Source organism: Brachyhypopomus gauderio, chromosome 5 (assembly GCF_052324685.1).
Source record: "Brachyhypopomus gauderio isolate BG-103 chromosome 5, BGAUD_0.2, whole genome shotgun sequence".
Lineage (NCBI taxonomy): Eukaryota > Metazoa > Chordata > Actinopteri > Gymnotiformes > Hypopomidae > Brachyhypopomus > Brachyhypopomus gauderio.
Window position 1 is genome coordinate 19,877,720 of NC_135215.1, and position 24,601 is coordinate 19,902,320.

Sequence of the window (24,601 nt, forward strand, 5' to 3'; positions counted from 1 at the left end):
CGTACGCTCTCCTGGGTATCGCCGAAGGGAATTTAACATCTCATAGTTGGTTATGGCCCACACTGATGTTATCAGAATGTTATAGACAATGATGCCAACGACCCAGAGGGCTTTTGCAGTTAGAATGCAGTCGGCCCACGAAGTGTGTTGCGTTTCTTCTTCGGCAAACTCAGCTTCCATTCCTCTCCCGCGTTGGGGGCGGTTTGGCCTCTAACCCGATGTGCCCCGAGAGCCTCACGCAGGGTATTATTGTGACCCTTGCTCGTGAGCTCGTGTCTTGTCGTCCTCCACAGGCGGCTCCGATGCCCGGCACTGGCTGAGGTGGTACCACATCTCTCCCTTGCCCTTCAGTCGGACGGCGTGCGCTGTTCTCTCGACGACCTCGAACGGTCCGGTCCACCTGGGCTCCACCCACTTCCTTTTGATGATCTTCAGCTGGACCCACTTGGTGACGGGCAGGTCTGCTCGCAGAGTTGGTTCCCCCTCCACGGTTGGGTCCGGTGCCGGGAGTGGTCCTGACTCCTCTCCTCGTACCTGGGCAGAATAAGCTGCACACAAAGCTTTTAAAGGATTATACCACTCTTTTTGTGCCCCTGCCGCCTTCCAGGCAGGTGGGGTGAGTGCTTTGTACGGTCCTGGAAAGCTTCTTCCTGTCATGAGTTCAAAAGGAGTTAGACCAGTAGTAGAACTCACTGAGGATCTGATGGCCATCAATACTATCGGCAGGGATTCGGCCCAATTCATCCCTGTGTGTGCGCACACCTTTGCCAATTTGTTTTTAATGTTACCGTTCATCCTTTCCACTTTGCCCTGAGATTGGGGATGGTAAACTGACCCGTACCTGTGTCTCAAACCCAGACTTTGTTCCACCAGCTTTAACTCTTTACTGGTGAAGTGCGTCCCGTTGTCTGAACGCACTAATTTTGGGAAGGCGTGCCACGGGATCCAGTGATTTATCAATACTTTGCAGACAGACTTGGAGTCCTCTGCCCTAGTGGGAAATGCTTCAACCCAGCCTGAAAATTTGTCCACGATCACTAGTAAATACCTTAACCCTCTCACTGGTGTTATCATGTCTGTGTAGTCGATCTGGATTTCCTCCCCTGGCTCCCGTGGCCCAGGGAACTTGCCTGGACCTGGTTTTAAAGTACGAGAGGTGTTATGAGTATTACAGACATCACATTTAGCAGTCCAGTCTGCTATTAAATTAGTTAGGTATGGATGCCACCAGCGACACAAATTTTCTTTCATTTGTTTCCGCCCCACGTGCGCTGCCCCATGCACTTCAGTCAACACTGATTTGATCAGTTGACTCGGTAAAATCGGTCTCCCATCTGGTCCCTCCCAGACTTCGCTACCCCTTTTACCGCCTTTGCTAAACCACGCTGTTTTTTCTTCCGGGGTCGCCTGCTCCTGTAGCTTGCGTAGCTCTGGACCCTGCGGCAGAGGAGCCCACTCGTCCTCTGCTCTGCAAACCATTTGATGTGCTCCGGTGCTGTAACCTGCTGCTTTTTTAGCGGCCGCGTCTGCTACTGCATTACCTTTGCTTATTAAATTGTCCCCCTTTTGATGTCCCTTGCATTTAATGATGGCCACTCTTGTTGGTAGCAGCAACGCCTCTGCTAATTCTTTCATGTCATGCTGATGCTTGATGGGCTTGCCTCCTGGTGTGATGTAGCCTGCTCTCTCCCAATGACCCAGTTCTACATGGGCTGTTCCTACCACATACGCCGAGTCTGTGTAAATGTTAACTTCCTTGTTTTCCCCCAACCTTAGTGCTGCAATGACAGCCAACAGCTCAGCTCTCTGTGCTGATTGTACGCCGTCAGGTTTCCCTGATTGCACAACCCAAAACTCGCCTGGGCCCCCGTGAGTCTCCATTACCACTGCAAATCCTGATTCCACCCCGCCATCTTGGCTCCTGAAGCCACACCCGTCTGTCCACATATTTTCCGCCCCTGGGATCGGTTCTGCTTCCAAGTCCGCCCTCCATTTAGCTGCTTTTGCCACCTCGGTTACACACTCGTGTGCCGGACCCTGTAACATGCAATCAGCCATGTTAATCCCTTCATGCGTGAACAGTAGGTTTGGCGCAGTCAAGACCTTCTGTATTCTTCTCTGTCTCAGTGGGGTGAGTGTAAACATCTGTGAGTTTACATAAGCCATGACGCTGTGGCTGGTCAGAATGTGTAATGGGTGTCCCGTGACGATGTGTGCTGTTTTTTGAACCAGTTTCGCGACTCCTGCTACGTGTTGTGTGCATGGAGGGTGTCGTTTTTCTGTGTTATCTAACAAAATACTCGCGTGCATCAAGACCCTGCGGTCACCTCCCTTTCTTTGATATAGCACTCCGTTCACGCAGGAGTGTGTTTCAGAAACGTCCAAAAAGAATGGTAGGTTATAGTCAGGGACGGCCAAGTCCACTGCCTGAGCTAGTGACTATTTTAACTTGATGAAGTGCTGTTCAGCATCAACTGTCCACTTTAGCTTAGCTGGCAAATTTCTCATCCCCAGCTGTCTGACCATGTCTCTCAATGGTTGCGTCAGGCCCACATAGTCCGGTACGTAATGTCTGCTGTACCCAGTCAGTCCCAAAAATGACAACATGTCTTTAACTGTGTCTGGTTTGGGATGATGTAATATGGTGGTTCTGTGTGAAGGGGAAATGCCGGTCAAACCTCCTGTGACTATGCGGCCTAGGAACTGAACTCTAGGCCTGCAACACTGCAACTTATCTCGCGACACGCTGTAGCCTGTCTCCCACAGTTTTAGGAGGACACGTGTGGTGGCTTCCAGGCAGGATTCTGCGGTTTCTGAGCTAATTAACACGTCATTAACATATTGGATCAAAAGAGACCCTTCTGGCATGTGGCAGGTCTGCAGAGATATAGACAAAGCTTTATTGAACAGTCCCGGTGACAGGGCCAGCCCCTGTGGAAGTCTGGTGTACCGGTACTGCCTGCCGTTGAAGGTAAATGCGCAGAAGTCTCGGCACTCCTCTGCTAGTGGGACACAAAAGAATGCGTTAGCCAGGTCAATGCATGTGAACCACTTCATTTCAGGTGACAGTGAAGATAAGGCAACGTATGGGTTCGGTACTGGAATGGTGCGAGTTATTAAAATTTCATTAATGGCCCTTAGGTCATGTGCCATACGATATGTACCAGTGCCTTTCTTCTCCACTGGGAGGATGGGGGTATTCCAGTCTGAATCGGCCTCTTCTAAGACCCCTGCAGCCCAAAGCGCGTTTATGGTCACAGTGATCCCAGCTTCTGCAGCTGGCTTGTGTGGGTATTGTCTCACCCACCTGGGGTGGTCGGCCTGTACCTCAAACTTGACTGGTGGCTGTGAGATGAGGCCCACGTCATGAGGTCCCTTCGACCACAGAGAAGCCGGTATCTGATTCAGAATTGTCTGTGAGTCAGGGTGATCGCAGCATTCTCTCCCGTGGAACCTGCTCAACATTTCATGGGTTAATTTAACTTTGTCAAACGACCGTGTTTTGATAAACCAGGTGTTACAAGATTTAGTGTAGATTATACATGGGATGTTAGTTAATTCCCAGTCCTCAGCGGCTGCAGCTCTCCTAATCATGCCTCCTAACTCCTTAGCCATGTGTGCAGGGTGCAAAGCTAACGAAATATGTGGAGCTGCCGATTCGCCCATCATGTACCAGCGTCGCTGTTCAGGTGTCAGACGCACGGAGGCGGCGACCCCCTCGGGCCCTACCATTATCCCCCGGGTCTCTATTTCCCATACCTGCCCCTGTAGCTGTTCCCCAAACTCTTCCCCATAAACTGGATCCCCTACTGGATCATAAAACAAAGTGACATGCAGTGGGTCGGGACATAAGGCTCAAGGAGATTGATCCATGGTTTCCAGGACATAAACGCAGAGTGGATGCCCTTTGCGGTGCATGAGTCAGGTTCCAGGAGCCCCCAGTATATGTCGACTGAGGGGGGCAACTCCGTGGAGATCAGGTACATCCCGGTGTTGATTTCCTGTGAACACTGGATTTTGGTACCGTCCGACAGCGTCACCACCAGACCTAGGGGACTACACAACACAGTAGCTCCTAGTTTAGTCAGGATGTCTCTCCCGCAGAGGTTAACAGGCGCTGACTCTGAAATGAGGAACCTGTGGTTAATGGCCTGCTGGCCACACTGTACAGTCATTGGAACAGTTTTATGCAGACTTTGAAACTCCCCCGAGAACCCACGAACTATGACAGCATCGTTGCTCACTAAGTCATCCGGCAAAACACAATTGATCGCAGAGTGTGTTGCTCCTGTATCCACCAGAAATTATAGTTCTTGAGAGCCGACTGTCAAGGACAGCATGGGATCCGCCGTAGCGCTGCTGTCGGAGTTCTCGTTGGGGCCCCGTCATGCGTGCTGCTCAGCCCCCCAGTCTCCAAGTGGGAACTGCCCTGGGACTCCAGAGGGGTTAGGTGCAATCATGTACGGACCTCTCCCCCTCCCTCGCCCGCTGACATACTGGGGCCGCTCCCTTGAGTTATGAGGACACTCTCTTGACCAGTGTCCCTCCTCCCCGCAGATGAAACATCCACCTGACATATCTGGACCCCGTCCGCCAGGACCACCCCGAGTGCCTCTGCCCCTTCCACGACCTCTGCCTTTGAAACCCCCGTTAAATCTTTCGTGTGGGTGCTCCCACCCCTGTTGCGCATAAGGAGCGTGTTGAGGACCGTGGGGCGGGCCCCCGTACATGTACACCGCCTGCGACATATCTGGTTGAGGTAGAGCTAGGGGAGGGCGATGGGCTTGAACCGGAGCTACCGTAGCAGCTTTTAGCTTTTTACCCTGTTTGTCTTCAGTGGCCTTGCGCCGCGCCTCAGCTAAGTGTAGTTTTAGCAGTTTTACTTCACTTTTGTCTCGTTCCTCCTTCTTTTCTTAGTTAAGTGATGAATGAGGTGCTTGTTCCACTGGTCAGAATCGCAATCTGTTAAATCTGGATTGTTTTCTATGGCTTCCTGCACATGCTTTGGGATGCCATCCAACACAGCCTTCCTAAACCAGTCACTTTGGGGGCCTTGGGTTCCTGGGTGAATGCCAGTTTGGGACACCCAGGTGTCTACAGCTTGGCCTAGATAAGCTGTGGGAGTCAACTTATCAGACCATGTGAACTTGGGAACTGCGGATGCTGCACGCACAGGCCATTTTTTACGGAGGGCATCCCGTAATGCCCCAATGTGCCTGTTGAGAGGGGCCTCATGTAATGCATGAGTTGTGCCTGCATCATACTCAATATCTCTAAGGTCTGTGGTAGTGCAACAACGCGCTGCCACCCCCCTAAAATCTCCTAGAGCCAGGATTTTTCCGGCAGTAAGCTTATCCAGTTTGGCTAGCCAAATGCCTCCCCCCTCGCTGAGAGGAGGAAGTTGGTCAGTCAGGGCGGTTACGTCAGTCAATGTCCAGGGCTGATATTCGCGCACCCCTGCGGGTCCAGACACGAGTGGCATGATTTCGGCGACTTCAGGACTTTTATTACTCATTTTAGATCTAGTGCCTGCGTGAGGCCCTGCGAAGCCCTTCTGACAGGGCTGCTCTGAGCAGCCAGACTGTGGTGAGTGAAGCTGCTCCCTGATCTTGCGTAACTCTTCTCTGGCGTCTAATAGTTCCGCTTTCATAGCTTCTGTGTCAGCTCCCTCCTTCTCACTCCCCGAAACGTCTCCCTTGCTTGCTCCGCTCGGCTCTGTGTGTGTGCTATCTGAATCTGACTCCATCCAGTTCCCCTCTAACACACAGTCAATCCTTACCGCGCGTCCAGCTCTCCCTTTATCTCCCCCCCTTGCATCCCTTAATGGTTTTTGCCGATGGATCTCCCTTTGATTTGTGTTTTCTGACAGCTGTGGGGCCCCCCTTCCTTTTAACTCGCCTGTGTGTTTCTGGTGTGGATTTTGAAGCGCGCTCGCAGCCCTCTTCCTTATCAGATGGCTCTGAGTGTGTGGACTCCGCATCTGAGCTATCGTCTTGTGAATCAACATATTCATACCAGCCCTCCTGCCTCGCGCGTACTTCGTCAAACGGTTTAATCCCTGGGGGTTTCATTGTGGATTTATCGCATGTTCTATTGGGCTTCCCGTCGACAGCTTGGTTAACTTTTATGGTTCCCGTTTTAACATTGACCACAGGATACATTCCACCAGCCCCTCCCTGCGCTCCTCCTGCGCCCTCCACTGAGGGAGCTGAGGCCTCTACGCGCTTAGGCTCATATGGCGGTGGTGCGAGATCCTCCTCTCTGTCTATTATTTTCAGACCGCTTTTTCTAGCCTGTTCCTGCACGACTCCCAGCCAGTACTGTTTGTACTGATGACTCCGCACTAAATCTTTTTCACCTTTAATAATTTTACGTGCCAAGCGTTTGCGGTTTATCATTCCTGCAATCTTATGCGCATGTTTTAGTCGCTCTACTTTGCTGCGAGACTCCCGTATTTTATAGTCAATAATGTCCCCCAACGACACTCGGTCTTTCCCTTGCCACCCCGTTTTCGAGATCCACGATCTCAATTTTGTGGAACACTTGTTTTTTTGTTTTTTCCATTTCTTGGGATTGTCCTCAATAGGGGGGATTATCTTACTGGTCAGGGTTATCTGTTCGTCTAAAGTTTTCCACTCCCATAATCCAAAACCCCACTTTAAATCAAACTGCTGTTGGATCGTGTGCAGTTCCCCACCAGGCATTGTTGATAAATCACTGATACTCGCCTTCAGTCGTCTTCAACCTTACTTTGATAGATTGGGGCTCAGTTGACACCGTAAGGTTTACCACCCTCAATCAATTCAGGTTCTTGGTCCGAAATCAGGCGATTCTGGGGGTACCTCAGGTCCCCGGGACGCCTGTGACCCAGCTGACTCGAGATCGCCGCTCGGTCTTGCCGTCGCCTCGTCAGGCAAACGGGAGGGTTGCCACACCCCAGGAAACAAAGAAAACACTTGTTAGGGACTCCAACCCTGTATTTTTCCTTTAAATCGTCTATTTTTATTTATTGTCTTGTTACCTGTAGCCTTGATTTATTTTTAATTTGAATCAAAACAAAATTAAATTTGACATCGACTAAACACCACTATTGGTATTTATGCAAATGTGCAGAATTTTTGTTGTAACAGGTATTCTGCTTACCTTATTTTATGCCGGCATGGATGAACCAAAGGTCTTTAGAGGATGGGCTCCTGGGTTCCCCACCAAGAACGTCGGGGTCACCAACTGTTGAGGGCTGACCACGTTCCCACCACTTCAGCCCAGCGTGTTCGTTCGATTGTAGGAGAAAACAGGAGCCACCAGCCAAATTGTTGCAATGCTATCAAAAGGCTTTATTAAAAATCAGAGATATATCTCGGGAGAATCTCAGAGACACCAACACTACCTGTGCATCAGAGAATTCTCAAAGAGTATGATTAGATGCAGTCGTTATATACTGTTTTCTCCACCCCTCCGTTCACTCTTCTATACCTTACATGGTAATGTCATCCACACGTACCACACTTCTTCTTTCTGCACCCCCAACACTTTTCCCTCATAGACTTATGGTCCCTGCCGATGGACTGATAGGCCGGAAAGAGGCCACCATCCATGAAGATGCTGTAGATTCATATTTCCTCAACGTCGGCACAATCAGGCCTACGCCTTCTGCTTTTTAGGTCTCACTCTACAGTGTGGTTTGCTCAACATCCTCCCCCCAGGGTTCACCGCTCGGACACATCTTAGACAATGGTCACACTTTACTTCTACATTAAACAGTGGTTGCATTTTACTTCTGTATTATGTTAAAAGAATACTGCATTATGTTAAAAGAATAATGTTAAAAGAATACTATATTATGTTAAAAGAATAAACATGTGTATTATGTTAAAGGAATAAACAAAGCATATGTTAATTGCTAAGCAAAAAACCCCAAATCACAACAATAGATAAATTTGTATTCATTTATTCATAATTATTATTATTATTAGTCGTTGACATTCTGATTTACTCCCCTTCTGTCTTGGAACACGTCCGACATGTCTCTGCTGTACTACAATGCCTACGAGAACATAATCTCTATGTAAAGGCAGAGAAGTGCGAGTTTCATCGCTCATCGATGACGTTCCTGGGGTGTACTCTCTCCCCTGGTCGGATCTCCGTGGATTCTGGAAAGGTGGAGGCTGTCACGACGTGGCCGACGCCCCGCTCTACGAAAGAACTACAAAGATTCCTGGGGTTTGCGAACTTCTGTCGCCGTTTCATCCGTGGTTTTGGTGAGTTAGCAGCCCCTTTGACTAATCTCTTAAGGCAGGGATGTCAAAGTCAAATACACCGAGGGCCAAAAAACCAAATTTGCTACAAGCTAAGGGCCGGACTGGTTCAATGTTTATTAAAACATATTGAAATTATTGCACATATTGAACCAAGACCCAACACAGTGTATACTATTTAATGCTTAAATGAATAAAGCAATATTTTCTTATGGATCTGTCAGTAATTTCAAGTGAAAACATTTTTCAACAAGCAAACAGATAAAAACAAACTTCCTTCAAAGAAAACATGTCCTGTACATTAAATTAATAAAGTAATAAAGGTTTGAAAAGTGCTGGAATTTAGGCTAAAGTATTTGAAAATCCTTGAAATTGTAATGACTTCGTTTCACAACAAATGTATTACGTTAACAAATACGAGCCTCTTGTAATTCCAGGACAAAACATGAGAGAACGTGAAGACGTTAAGATTGGGCGTTTTGAAAATAAACAACCATTAAATAATGTGAATAAAAAAGCGAATTATTTCGAATCATTTCGATTATATGTATAAATATCTAACTTAATTAAGTTTAACTGGTGCGCGCAGTTACAAAATTTGAGAGGCGCACGACCTTGCGAATCGACAGCGTGCGACGCCCTCGCGCACGGGCAGAGCCACTGCGATTGCGTCATTTTCGCCGCGCGGACCCTCGCCGCTTGTGTGCGCGGCAGTGACTTCGCGGGCTACCGTTGCATTGTGGGGAATGTAGTGTTTGTGCGTGCAAAACACCATCGGGCGACATATTTTTTTATGTGACGCCATTTTCTGGATTTGTACGTATGCCAATTTTTAGTAAGAAATCCACGCAAGTCTTTGTACATGAGGCCCCTGTACCTTATGCGTAGATGTCCTAAGGTGAATGTACAGACTGTAACCATCTGTTGGTTCTGGCAGTCAGTCAATCTCTTGGTGTGGTGACTGTTGATTAACATGATGATGGGCTAGTGACTTTATTAGCATGGTGATAGGCTGGTGACTGTTGATTAGTGTAATGATGGGCTGGTGACTGTTGATTAGAATGATGATGGGCTGGTGACTATTGATTAACATGATAATGGGCTGGTGACTGTTAATTAGCATAATGATGAGCTGGTGACTGTTGATTAGCATGTTAATAGCCTGGTTACATTTTACGGTGCACAGCATTTTGCGGAGCACTTCATACTCCCAGTGCCAAACTTGTTTTGAATGGTCATCATATCGGTACCGAGTCCAACTTCCAAACTGAATTTATGACAATAAGATTCGGCTACAACAACAGCAGCAGTGTATCATCTCCAAGCAACGCTAGGCCGACTGCAGCTAAGGAGGACACCGGAATGGTGGAGCAGAAGGCAGGGAACATGTGAGCTGGCATGCTAGTTTAACAATGTCACAAATTGTCTATGTATGTAGTCATGTGAAATTCCTGCGAAATTGGGTTCAGCACCTTCTGCTGGTCAGCAATGGCTATGAGCTCACTATAAATAGAAGGAATTCTGGGAGACACCCAGCAGTGCAGGAGGTGCTTGTTGTGGGTAAGTTAGTCTAACAGACTATATCCCCAAAGTTAATATGTTGTGCAGTAGAATCGCACATGCGTTGCTAAGGTTTGTTCCGTGTAGGTTGGCTAGCTGACTTGCCATATGGTTGCTGAATCTATTGCAGGTGAGTTGTATTTTTATTCTTCATGTCATGTTGTAATAATAGTGCCATGCTAATCCAGAGCTAGCTACCTACCCAAAGCTACCTTTATGAAGAGAAAAATGTTGGTACAGATATCTGTGTAATTCAGGTAGAAAGAGAACATCATTAATATAATCATGGAGGTAACATGTATTATAGATATCCACTATATGATCTCAACTGCTTATTGTATATGTATAATATTATTATAAGAATTATAATGCGTTGCCCTGCCCCTGTCAACCATTCCTCTTCCTTTTGTGTTTTTCATATTCCCTTGTATTCCCTGTACCAGTCATGCCCCTCTTTTCTGTCATTTGGTTCACCTGAATCTTGTTCCCCAATGTAGCTAATTAAAGTCAAAGTAAAATTTATTTATATAGCGCATTTTACAACACATGTTGTCACAAAGCAGCTTTACAATTGTATGGGTCAAGATCCCTAATGAGCAGGTGACAGTGGCAAGGAAAAACTCCCTATGATGGCGGGGATTAGGAAGAAACCTCTGGAGGACCAAGACTCAAAAGGGAACCCATCCTTCATTGGGCGGCCCGCTAGCAGAAGCCTGTATTTATAGACCAAATGTAGTTCTATAGTTATAGTTGTAGTTCTAATTCCAGGCCAAGTTGTCACAGTCCCTTCAATGCAGATGGTGAGCCTCCTGTAGGAGTTGGCATCAGCGCGTCCTCTTGCGGCAATGGCACATCCAACCCCGGCATCAGCACATCCACTGGCAAGCCAGACCATCTCCTAGGTGTTTGTATGGAAGCATGCAAAAAAGATATAAAATACAGGTCGAGTATGTGGACATCAATTTAAACAACCATTAATTTAAACATACATAGCTCACATGCCAGTGATTAGAATGTGGCTCCAACAGGCTAATCTATAGCAGCATAACTAAAGGGAGGGGTTCAGAGGTGACCACAGTCATGAAGGCTCACTGAATGCATGCCCTCCATATGGCAAAATCCCCATACTTATAGAAAAGCATAAAAACAATTCAGGACTCCTATTTAAAACAGTTTCCAGCCTAATGAGGTGCCATTAACAAATCAATTCACTGATCCCACAAGAGTGTAGGAGTAACAATTTAATGAAATTCTTTAATGATGAGATTGATAAAATTATGGGAAAAATTAGTCATGCTATCTCAAAGCCTGTCAACATGCCAATGCACCTTGACAGCTGTCTGGTCAGCTCTGTTGCCCTGTTAGAGTCCTTCTCCCCAATTGGTTGTGAGGAGCTTATTTCATTGGTGGAATCTGCTAAGTCCACCACATGCATACTAGATGTACCAGCCCATCTACGTAAAGAATTACTGCATTGCAATTTAGAACCTTTGTTTACTATAATTAACTATTCTCTGAGCCTGGGCTACGTTCCCAGTTCATTTAAACTTGCAGTCATCAAGCCGCTATTTAAAAAACTTGGTCTTAACCCCCAGGAACTGTCCAACTACAGGCCAATCTCTAGTCTATCGTTTATATCCAAAATTTTAGAGAAAGTAGTTTCTTCACAACTCTTTTCCTTCTTACAGACAGAACATGTCCTAGAGTTATTTCAGTCTGGATTTAGACCCCATCACAGCACTGAAACAGCACTGACTTAAGTACTGAACAATCTCTTAATATCTTGTGATAAAGGACACGTTTCTTTTCTCATACTGCTAGACCTCATCGCTGCTTTTGACACCATTGATCATAATATTCTACTTAATAGGCTGGAGACACTCATTGGCATAAGAGGTTAAGCACTCTCCTGGTTCAGGTCCTACCTGACAGATCGTTACCAATTTGTACTAGTAAATAACGAATGTTGAGAGCGTTCTAAGGTAAAATATGGTGTCCCACAAGGATCTGTACTGGGCCCCATATTATTCTCATTATATATGTTACCACTGGGCACTATCATTCGTAGGCATTGTATTAGCTTCCATTGCTACGCAGATAATACTCAGTTGTATATATCTTCCAATCTGGATGATATCACTCTCATTGAGAACTGCATCCAGGACTATAAAAACTGGATGGCGTCTAATTTTCTTCAACTAAATTCTGATAAGACTGACGTGCTGATTTTTGGGCCCAAAGCTGCTATAAGCAATTGGCTGATATTCCCCTTACCCTAGATGGTTTTTCAGTAACACCTACATCTACCGCAAAAAGCTTAACACTGAAAAAACAAACTTGTAAGATTTACTTGATAAAATCCTCGTAACAATTTGCACTAAAATTTTTAAAGTAAATATTACTGCTGTAATAAGTACATTTTACTTGTAAAAATCAAGTAAATTGTACATACCACTAAACTTTACATCTCTAAATATATGAAGTGATGGTTACTTAATTATATTGAAGGCAAAAGTTATATGTACTTAAATTAATTATGTACAGTCCATTTAGTTTTTCTTCATACATATAAAATTTGGAGTAGGAACTTGGAAAGTTTTTCCACGTAAAAACAGCAAGTAAATTTAACAAACTGCCAAATATATTGTTTATTACAGTATTAATTTCTGATACAAAACATAAATTGAAATGTTACATGCTGTGAAACCAAAGCATTGCACAACATATTGTGAAGAAGCTAGAAAACTTGCTCCTTTTATTGCTGCAGCAGTAACTCCAGCGCAAACAAACAGTGGTAACGGTGCCTAAGATGAACTCAAGTGGCATTCTGGGTAGATGAATGCCCCGTCCCCTACTAAACTACAATAACTCCAGGCCTAGCTTGTGACACTACAATGTATAAAGCCTTAAATATTCTTAAAATATTCACATATTGATAAAATAAATAAAGACTTCAGCAGCTAAACTACATAACTAAGACGTTAACACAGCGAAGCCTTTCCAAAAACACACTTGAACCTAAAGTACATTCAAATGATATCTACACTTAATACTTTAATGTTGACCATCCGTATTTCTGAACGTAAATTGCTAATCCCAGTTAGCACAAGTTACTTTGCTAATACTTCTGTCAGGCAGGTCAATAATCCGAACTGGAAATAAATTAACATTGCCTGAGTTAAGCTAAACGTTTGGTTCATTAACATGACAGGCTCATCTCACATCTAAACATAACGTTTATTTTAAAAGTGGAAAATGTATGTTAAATCTCCGATGCACTCCGTGTGAAAAACGTTTGACTTGTTGTCATCACTACGCATGCATGGATTCTGCAAGTGACCTTTTACTTGCTGTTTTCAGTTTTGCATCTCACAAAAAGAAAACATTACAAAAAACGTTGTAAATTTTATTTTGCCATTTAGACTAAAATTTAAAAATGTATTTGGAGACAATTACAAAGAAACACCAAGTATTGCATTTAATTTTATGTTAAATTCTTAAGTAACTAGACTGTACTAGATTATTCTTTTACATAGTACTTAAACTTAATATTTACAAAGTCAAAAAATCTTTTTTTACAGTGTAGGTGTCACTGTTGATTCAGATATTTAATTTGACACACATATATGCAATATTAATTTTGCAATAATATTGCCAAGCTGAGAAACTTACTTTCATTAGCTGATGCAGAGAAGCTGGTCCATGCTTTTACAAAATGCTGCAGCTAGAGTCCTAACTAAGGCTAGACAATTCGATTATATTAGTCCTACTCTCTTGCCGTTACACTGGCTTCTGATTAAATATCGAATTGAATTAAAAATGCTTTTGTTGACCTATAATGCTTTAAATGGTCTTGCTCCAAAATATCTGAGTGAACTCATGGCATACTAGGCTTGTCACGATACTAAGAATTACAACTTTAAAAAATATTGAAATTCGATACCAAAGTGAGATACTGTGCTAATTTCCGTTTTAAAGCCTTTTTATTTATTTTTTTATAAACAAACAAAAGGAGTGGGCGTAGTTGAGCGCTATGGTCACTCAACCAGGCTTTAGCGCCCTTCGTTGAAATGTTCCAAAAGCACCACTTGCAAACTGGCTTGTTCATGTCCTTCGGTTTTCCATCTGTATCTGGTTCGAATCCAACAGCACTGTGTTTGCTTTAGCTGCCATTTTAACATTACAAACTGTCCTGTGCATTACGGCAGCTTGGGTGGGTCAAACGAAAGCACATTTTATGTAAAAAGAATCAATACTTAAGAGAAACGAGTATTGTACCATTTCAGAATGTTCAGTATCGATACATATCGATATATCGATTTTTTTTGACAACACTATTGCATACTATAACCCATCTCGATTTCTGCGATCCCCCAAAATGCAGGATTTCTCTTAGTTCCAAAAATTTGTAAGACTACAGCCAGAGGCAGAGCTTTCTCATTTAAAGCCCCTCAGTTATGGAATATTCTACATGTAAAGGTGTGGAGATCAGGGGCCCCCAGTCGTTGAGACTTCTGGTAATCTGGGATGTTGATGCTGTCATCCAGTCGTGTAATGGAATCACTATAGTTGTGACAATGACTTGGGTGGAAAGCAATGTCTCAGTCAACGTCAAAGTCAAATGTATTTATATAGCGCTTTTTACAACACATGTTGTCACAAAGCAGCTTTACAATCGTTGTAAATCCAGATCCCTAATGAGCAAGCCAAAGGCGACAGTGGCAAGGAAAAACTCCCTATGATGGTGGGGATTAGGAAGAAACCTCGGGAGGACCAAGACTTAAAAGTGAACTCATCCTCCATTGGGCAGCCCGTTAGCACAAGTCCGTATTTGTGGACAAAAAGTGGTTCTACAGTTATAGTTAAGGTTCTTGTTCCCCGGGCAAGTAGTCACAGTCTCTTTGCAAATGGTGAGTCTCAGGTAGGAGCTAGCATCAACATGTCCACTTGCGACAATGGCACATCCAACCCCAGCATCAGTTCATCCACCGGTAAGCCAGACCATCTCCCCGGTACTTGTAGGTGATTGCATGCAATCGTCTTGGGTAAAGGCATCCAAAATATAGACAATACAGACTGAGTGTGTGGACATCAATTTAAACCACCATTGATTTAAACGTACATAGCTCACGTGCCAGTGATTAGCATGTGGATCTGGCAGGCCAATCTATAGCAGCATAACTAAAGGGAGGCATTCAGAGGTGACCACAGTCATGAGGGCTCACTGAGACATTGCTCTCCAGTCAAGTCATTGTCACAAGTAGAGTGATGCCATGACACAGCTGGATGACAGCATCAACATCTCAGATTACCAGAAATCTCAACATCTGGGGGCCCCTGAGCCCCACACCTTACAAGGGGAATATTAACTGAAGGCTTGATTAAATAGGTGAGTCTTAAGTCTAGATTTAAAGATTGGAACTGTGTCAGAATCTCAGATTGGAGCCGGAAGGCTATTCCATAATCGAGGGGCTTTAAAGGAGAAAGCTCTGCCTCCGCTGTAGTTACAAATTTTTGGAACAAAGAGAAATCCAGCATTTTGGGAGTGCGAAGGACGAGATGGGTTGTAGTAAGCAATGAGTTCACTCAGATATTGTGGGGCAAGACCATTTAACGCCTTATAGGTCAACAGAAGAATTTTAAATTAAATTCGATATTTAATCAAAAGCCAGTGTAATGCCACGAGAGTGGGACTAATATGATCGAATTTCCTAGCCTTAGTTAGTGTAATGGTGGATGCAGGCTGAAGGACGAGGCAGGTATTCAGGATGCAAACAATAATGTTACTTTTATTTTGTGAAGTAGCGGCTGGAGGAGGGCTTAGTTCCTCCTCGTAGTACCCTGTGGGGGCTGAGCACTCAGACAGAGGGGGGCTGACGTCATCCCCATAGTACTCCATGGGGACTGAGCACTCGGATGGAGGGGGACTCACATCATCCCCATAGTATTCTGTGGGGGCTGAGCATTTGGATGGAGGGGGGCTCACATCCTCACCGTAGTACTCAGTGGGGGCTGAGTACACTGACGGAGAGGAGCCTTCCTCCTCTTCAGTCTCCTCCCCCTCAAACTCATACTTGGGGGGTTTAGGAGTCATTTTGGTAGTAAGGAACTCCCATGTGCCTACTGTCAGGGGAAAGGAGTCCCTCGTCGGGGAGCGGAGTCCCTCTCTCCAAGCCTTCTGGGCAGCTGGAGATTTGGTGTGGGAAGAGCAAACTCTGCATCAATGTGAAGAAAACTGCCAGTCTGTTCAGAAAAGCACACCAACGCTTCCACTTCCAAAGGTGGTTGAGGTGTGAGGTTTTTATCACTTCTGCACCACTATTTCACATAATTTTCACACAGTATTTATATTGTTCACTGTTCTTGTACTGGGTGTAAACAGAGACCTTGAAAAAACAATTTTGTTCCAACTAATGTACCGCATTTGATGTGAAAGACAATACAGTCTCCTTGAACCTTGGACACAAGCCCGCTTGTGTTGTGATCATCTTTTGTGAGGCAAAATATTGGATGAAGGAGGCCTTGAGTCATGGAACAGGATGTCCTGCTTCTCAAAGGTCTCGGTGGAGTGGTCAGTGCCAGGAGCAGCTGGAACCCGTCTGCAGTCAAATGTCATTATTTGAGGAGTTATATTAGTGTTTTGGTGTTTACAGGAGGAACATGTCAAACATCAGCCTCCCTTCCTCCTCCTTCATGAGATGGACCAGGTGCTAAGAAACAATAATCTACCACAGTATAGACATAAACAAGGATCAGCTTCCTTGTTTAATCAGACAACATGTGTTCTCCACATGCCATCTGTACATAATGTAGATGAACAATTTATAGACCAAGGAGTGGTTTATATTTCTCCCCTTCAGTTCATATGTAAAGTCCAATATGAGAAGGTGCACGACTAGGTTCCTCATTGTAGGCTCAGTTTAACAATTCAATTCATAAATTGAAACAGACACGTCCACAATATGTGGTGTGTCCATAACAGTTTCTGTGATATGTGGTGTATCTGTGTCCATAACAGTTTTTAGAAAAATATCATTTCCAGAAGTAAAAACAAATGCAATGAGTCATACTACAGAGGTTTGATGCTGATGTTTGAAGTCCTCAAAACTCCAGCATTGAATATATTATATATGTAATATAATATATAGCCTACACTGTATTGCCAAAAGTATTCGCTCACCCATACAAATGATCAGAATCAGGTGTTCCAATCACTTCCTTGGCCACAGGTGTATAAAAAATTAAGCACCTAGGCATCCAGTCTTTTTAGTTTTTACAAACAGACTGTTTTTACTTAGTTAATTTAATCCTCACCACTGCGCACCTTACTTACTTTATTTAATGTCACTTGAAACGGAGCTCTCGTCCGTTCCATGTTGCAAAGTATTATAATGAACCACGAGACAACCTTAGTTTTAAAGACTCTTTTATTGAAACCCACAGGACTGCAGTTGGACCTTGTCAGAACGCTGGACAATTGTGATTATCTGGCACTATTCAGGGTGGCCAACTGATAGTGTAGAACGAACTTGATCCGGCCCGCGGCCCATCTACCCGCGGAGAAAAATTAAAGCCTGGTTTATACTTGACGCGTCGCGATGGTCCGCGCGGTGAAAATAACGTAATCGCGGTGGCTCCGCACGTGCGCGAGACCTCGCGCGCTGTCGATTCGCGAGGTCGTGCACCTCTCGAATTTTGTAACTTCGCGCGCACCGCGCCTCAGCGCAATGAGCAAAGTCGTGTTTGTAGGGTTCATACACCTATACAAGGTGGAATTAAAGCATTTGTACGTCACTTTCAAGGTCCATTTCAATATTTCCCAGCACGTTAAACTTAATTAAGTTAAATATTTATACATATACTCGAAATGATTCGAAATAATTCGCTTTTAATAACATTATTTAATGGTTGTTTATTTTCAAAACGCCCAATCTTAACTTCTTCACGTTCTCCCATGTTTCCTACTGGAATTACAAGAGGCTCGTATTTGTTAACGTAGTTACAATTTCAATCATTTTCAAGTACTTTAGCCTAAATTCCAGCACTTTTCAAACCTGAAACACAAAGCAACATTAAAATTCTTCAGGTAAATGTTTCTTCCCCTGTTTTTGATGGGTGTTTCTATATACTACCACATATCGTTTCGGACAAAACTACAAAGAATGTGACGCGGCTAGTATAAACGCCTTCACCATTCGCGCAGATTCATAGATGTATATTTCTATCTATATAGATCTATGTATATATATAGTGTGTGTGTATATATTTATTTATTTTGATGCCTGGGGGTATTCCAGGGGGGTGTTCCAAGAAGCGGGTTAAGCGAGAAAACCCGGGTAAGTTAACTCAGAGTTCACGGAAACTCGAGGTTTTCCGTTCCAGAAACCGAGCTTAGAGAGAACCGGAGTCAGTTACTATAGCAACTTATGCTCTGAAGCTAACCTGCTCCATATATGTAATGCTGCAGCCTGGAGCCCCGGTGGGCGTGGGTAAAGGGCGGAGCATGTGTCAATCATTTTCGAATGCAGCCAATCAGATACTACACTTTTGTTGTCAATCAATTTTTATTAAGCCAATTATCAGCCAGAGTTAGCTGTCAATCATTTTTTACTGCAGCCAATCTTAACAGATCTGCCAAAAGAAGGCGGAAACTGCACGGAGAAGCTCTTTAAACAGAAGTATATGCCATTCTTGCACAAAAGTAGCTGAATAAAAACATTAGAAGAGCTATGACTTTAGACATTTTTAAATAAAAGTTTAAAATACTTCTCACTTGTTATTCTGGAACGGCACTTTAATGTTTTTTTTCCTTTATTGCACGTATTGCATCATTTACATCATATATATATATATGTGGCGAGTGTAAATTGTTAGCGGAGGGGAGGTGTAAATGGACACAAATTAAGTATTATATCGCGATCGATCGCCAAGTATAAACGCCTCCGCCGAGCAGAGCGTCGAGGAGCGATTTCGATTGGAAGATCGTGCTCTATTTTTTATTATTATTTTTTTGCTGATGCTGGTCCAGCGTGTCGCGTGCCACTGATTATGCCTCGGCGTGCCAACGGTGGCCCGCGTGCCATAGGCTGCCGACCCCTGCTGTAGAGCCTTTGAATATTAAAACCATTGTAGAAATTAAGTTCAGATGTGACCAGCAATGGAGCGCAAGTAAAAGAAGGACGCGATCACACAGTCTCATTGAAAATGTAGGAGTTAATGAATAAAGTGCACCAACGCAAAACCCGTGACATAATCCAAATTTAAAGTTTGAAGACCAGTATTTTTTAATATAATCAGGCATTGCTTTTAATCGTCATAATTATGGAGAGCTAGCTAGCTATCGTATGCTCACCGTGTATCTTTCGCCAAGAGAAATTCGTGGGCAGAGTTTAATTACATCTTTGCGGGAGTCATTGAGTTGGATTAACTCTGATTTAATCAACTCTGTCCGATAACTCCAACACTCCATCGTCATTTGATTATATCAAAACAATACTAGTCTTCAAACTTTATTTGGATTATGTCACGGGTTTTGCGTTGGTGCACTTTATTCATTAACTCCTACATTTTCAACGAGACTGTGTGATCGCGTCCTTCTTTTACTTTACTTGCTGAGCTTAATTTCTACAATGGTTTTAATATTCAAAGGCTCTACAGCAGGGGTCGGCAACCTATGGCACGCGGGCCACCGTTGGCACGCCGAGGCATAATCAGTGGCACGCGACACGCTGGACCAGCATCAGCAAAAAATTAATAATACAAAAAAGAGCACGATCTTCCAATCGAAATCGCTCCTCAACGCTCTGCTCGGCGGAGGCGCTTATACGTGGCGATCGATCGCGATATAATACTTAATTTGTGTCCATTTACACCTCCCCTCCGCTAACAATTTACACTCGCCACATATATATATGATGTACAAATGATGCAATACGTGCAATAAAGGAAAAAAAAACATTAAAGTGCCGTTCCAGAAAAATAAGTGAGAAGTATTTTAAACTTTGATTGAAAAAATTTTGATTGAAAAATCTTTCTACGGCTCTGGGTCAACCTACTCAGAGTTGAGCGACCCTGATTACTTTAACTCCGATCCGCCGTTTTGGAACCGAAAACTCTGAGTATGTCAGATCGGGGTAAGACAACTCCGAGTTCAGGGTTAAGTTTAGAGTTTGTTAACCCCGCTTCTTGGAATACCCCCCAGAAAGAGGGTTTAACAAACTCTAAACTTAACCCTGAACTCGGTTCCAAAACGGCGGATCGGAGTTAAAGTAATCAGGGTCGCTCAACTCTGAGTAGGTTGACCCAGACAGAAGCGCGTTCACGCGTAACTCTGAAAGGCATTCTTAATGGAAAGCAGATAAATAGGATTTATCATGGACTTAAACGCGAAAATCAGCGGTGTGAGTGTCGTATTTTACACCACTGTAGCTTGAAGTATTAATGACTGCGTATGCAGAATATTGAGATATTATTAAACGTAAATGTAATACTGCGGTAGCTGCTAGAGAAAGGCATGTCAAAAAAATTGCCAACAGAGTTAATGCGTGAGTGAAAATTATATTTTTATATTTAGCAGAAGGGTGCGATTATATTATTTTTTTCTCCACCTTTATAATACTGTATTGAGTGAGTTTTTAAATATTTTTTTAATTGAACACTTACTAATTCCAGGTCTAATCTGAGTGGTGTGAAACACACATGGCATCAAATAAAAATGAAGTATAAGAATATTGTACAAAGTGGTATGGCTGTACATAACTATATCTTATTCTTAAAATATATTCTAAAATATATTTATTTACAGGAAAAATGAAATAATGAAACATAACAGTGAATTTGACTGCAATGTATATTAAAAGGTTACAGGGTGGATGGTGGTGCATGATTTAATGTGGAAAGCAGTGATTGCAGATGTCTCTGACAACTCCACCATCTCTGTTGTCACCCACATGCATGTAAGGTTCCTCATCTGTGGGCATGTGAGAGATGGTAGGCTGTCGCTCTTCCTGGATGGTTGCAATGTTGTGTAATACCACATATGCCATTATTATGTGGCACGCCCTATCAGGGGTTACTCTGAGCCCCTTCAGGCACTGGAATCTGGCCTCAAGGATTCCTAGGGTCATTTAAATTCTTGCCCTGGTTTTGCTGTGGGCCTGATTGTAGCGGGACTGTGGTCCAGGTGCAGGATCTGAATCATAAGGGAGTCATAAGGTAGGCCTATAGGACAGGCAGGGATACCCTCTGTCTTCATGAAGGAGGCCGTCATAGTGTCCTATAATCACACTAGGGTTTGCAACGATTTAACTATTACACTGCATGTGAATAACTATAACTACCTCATGCCTACTCTATTCAGATTTGTTTTACAGTGTGGAATCATACACGGATCCTGGCCATCTGGCTTCAACATTTGTGATGAGGTGGGAAGCATCACATATGATCTTGATGGGGAGAACGGTCAGTTCAATTCAATTCAATTGTCAGTATGCTGAAACAGGGTTGTACAGCACAACAAAACACTTTTAGGCTAGGCCTCAGTGCAATTACATACTACAAAATATCACAGCAGCATTTACATACAACATAGTGCAGGACAGCATAGTGCAAGACGGTCATGGTGCAAGCCAGGCAATAGACATTAAATAAGCAAGGTTAAAAAAATGTCAAATAGATAACAGTATAAGGTATGAAATATAAAAATATAAGTACAGTATGTACAGTAGGGTGTCCCAAGAAAAAACAAAGTCTGATATTCTCAAGTCTCACCCCCTAAAAGTGTTCTACCTTTGGATAGGACAATGTTTAAAAAATTTTAAGTCATTATGATAATATTTAGTGGTCCCCCAAGGGCGTCAAAGTTGTTATCTACCCGAAAATCATATTTTCGACACGATTTTCCATATTTGATCAGTTTTATTGAGTGCATATAATGTTTTTACATGTCTTATACATCATAGCGAGTTATTTAACAGTTCTGCATCAATTGTTCAAACATGCAATGCTCAAATTGCACATATTTGCTCAAAATGTGCCAAAAATGCTTCAAACTGGCTGTTTTTTTTTTGTTAATTTAACAGCAAAACTGAAAGTAGCAATCATGAACACAATCAACAGTCACAAATAAAAAGCTTAACATATTCACACACTCAATCACAAACATGTCGGATTGTCGGTGATGGCAAACACTGGATTCCAGTAGAAACTGAAGTCTACACTCTACAATTTAAATGTTTACAAGGTCGTTGCGGTCAGATGTCTTAAACTTGCTTCGATGATTCTCAACAACTTGCAGGAGGAACTGCCTTTGTTCTTCATTTTTCACTGAGCCATTGAATTGCTGAATTAATGCCACACCACGCTCAGCAGAATCGTTGACACAGGGAATATTTCTCACAAAGGTCAACGCTTCTTGATATGACGGAATAACAGGCCACGACTCTGAAGACTGATCTAGAAAGCTGCTGTCCAACCCAGTTACATCAAAGAAAGTTCTTGAGACAACCAACTGTGACATGTCTCTTGGTACCTGTTTATTAACATGTAAACCTCTTTCAGATTGCAAGGTTGCAACTAAACGAGCTTTTTCGTCAGCAGATGAAAGATCTGAAAACAGTGCAAGAGTTGCTAGTTCTGGTGTCAGGTACCACGAGTGCCTTTCCATCATTCGCAAACCAACATCTCGTAGTTTTTCATCGTCATAATTCTCCAATCGCTGAATCAACAAAAGATCATTGATTGGAGCATCAGATGCAGTTCGGCTGGTGAACCAGGATTGAAGATAGATCATCACGACAAACCTGTTGAAACGCTGAATGCCTATTTTCTCGCGTGCCGTCAGGTGCAGCACAGATTCGTTGCTGGAAAGCAGAAGTTCAATTTTGAGTGAATAGATGGCTTTAGCCATCCATCTGGCTCTGTGCATTGCTCCAGGTCTTCTAACTGCAGTTTGACTTGGGATACCTACTGCAGATGCAGCCAACTGAAGAAGCTCCAAGTAATCGTCACGGGGATGCTGCTGTGTTATCTGGTCTTGGATGAATTGTCGAAGGTTCTCTGGTGCTTCAATGAGTGGAACTTGATGCACTGAAAGTTCACGGCTATTAAGTTGGGACCATTTGTCGCGAAATCTCTTGAAAAGCAAGACTTCTGGGCCTGTTGATGGTCCTAGACAAACCTTAAAGACATCAGCCAGTAACACTTCGAACATATGATGGCGACATGCTAGCCAAAGTAGTTCACGTCCCAGCATATTCTCAAGAAGAGTGCATGCTCCTTGCTTGTTACCTGTGTTGCAAGATGTGGTATCAAAGCATATTCCCACAACATTATCGGCACAGTCCCACATTTTCATATGGTCCAAAACTGATCTTGCCGCAGCATTCCCAGTACCATCAGTAGTCTTTGGAACACCAAGCAGCTTAACAGACCCATCAGTACTTGAAGTAATCAAAATGGCCAGTCGATCAACCAAAGAAGTATTGTCGCCATCGATGTCAGGTAGTAGCTTACCATCCCAATGAACAATGCATTTACAAGATTGGAAATCCATTCTGATTTTCTTTGCAGCAGTTTCACGGAATAGTTGGCGTCTACGATGAATTGTACTTCTTGAAAGGACTGCTGACGATGTTGAACAGCCCACCTCATTAACCACAGAAGCTGTTATCATTGCCGACTTTCTGATGCTTGTGTTTGTCCTGTCCAGTACAGAGAGAATGTTTCCAGTCATAACCTGTCTGCGCTTTTCTGTGGAAGTTTTGTCACCAGTGTTGCTGTTTGCAGAATGAGGAGTATATAACTCTGTCTCAGACTCAATCTCTTCTGTGCTATCTGAAGATGATTGATCACTTGACTGCCGACTGGTCAAGTATGCAACAGCTGCAGCCCCACGTTCTGCTTCTCGCTGCTTAAATTCCTGCTGTCTCTGCCGACGTGCTGCTTTACGTTTTTCTTTGTCAGCAAGTTTTTTGTCTACTGGACCAATACTCCCAGTCCTTGATTCTTGCTGCAGCTGTAGGAAAGCGCGATCCTCTTCATTTGTTATAATAGATTTTGCATTTGCATGACTTATGTCAAAGAGTTGCTCTAGCTTTTCGATGAACTGTTCCTGTTTGAGCAGATCTGACTGATTGCTGCGTGAACGGTGTTTCATTAGATTATTGCGCTCATTGTACAGGTCTTTTATCTTCTGGACGATGTGATGCTTCTGTCTAACTGGCAAGTGGGACTTTACCCAAAAAGGAACCAACTGATTGTAAACGTCATGTGCGCTATCAGTGACTGTCATCTTCTTAGTGATGTGGTAGTAAATAAAATTCTGAAGCACATCACGACCACTGGGTAAACGAGCACCAAGCAGCATCTCTGTTGGATGACCAATCAGCCATACATTGTCACTACTGCGAGTGACCAAGGATGTTGCCATAATCTGTCAATAAGGTAAAATTGCTGCCAGCATTAATCACACAATGCTTAGATAGTGATGCACTAAATGCACTAGAAAAAGTTTATTACAGAAACTTTAGAACTTAGAATTATTAGTACTACAAAAAATAACAATAGTACAAATAACTACAATAGAGTTCATGGGTGACTACTTAACGGCCTACTGCCAGCCCTTACTAGTACTAGTTACTACATAAAACCAATAGTCACAATTTGAAGTTAAATATGTGACACAACAGTGGTCAACTGATTTATCACCATTATTAATCATCATTACTCCGCAAAACATTCATTACCAGAATTAATTGATTATTTTATAATCAAAATAACTGATAAAT

At 43.4% G+C, this 24,601-nt stretch overlaps 1 protein-coding gene across 1 annotated transcript; it reads right to left on the reverse strand.

Moving 5' to 3' along the window:
* LOC143513866 (uncharacterized) lies at nucleotides 1-3,077 on the reverse strand. Its single transcript, XM_077004566.1, has one exon. The coding sequence runs from the start codon at nucleotides 2,308-2,310 to the stop codon at nucleotides 247-249; it is 2,064 nt and encodes a 687-aa protein (XP_076860681.1). The 5' UTR covers nucleotides 2,311-3,077; the 3' UTR covers nucleotides 1-246.
* Nucleotides 3,078-24,601: the final 21,524 nt, after the last annotated feature.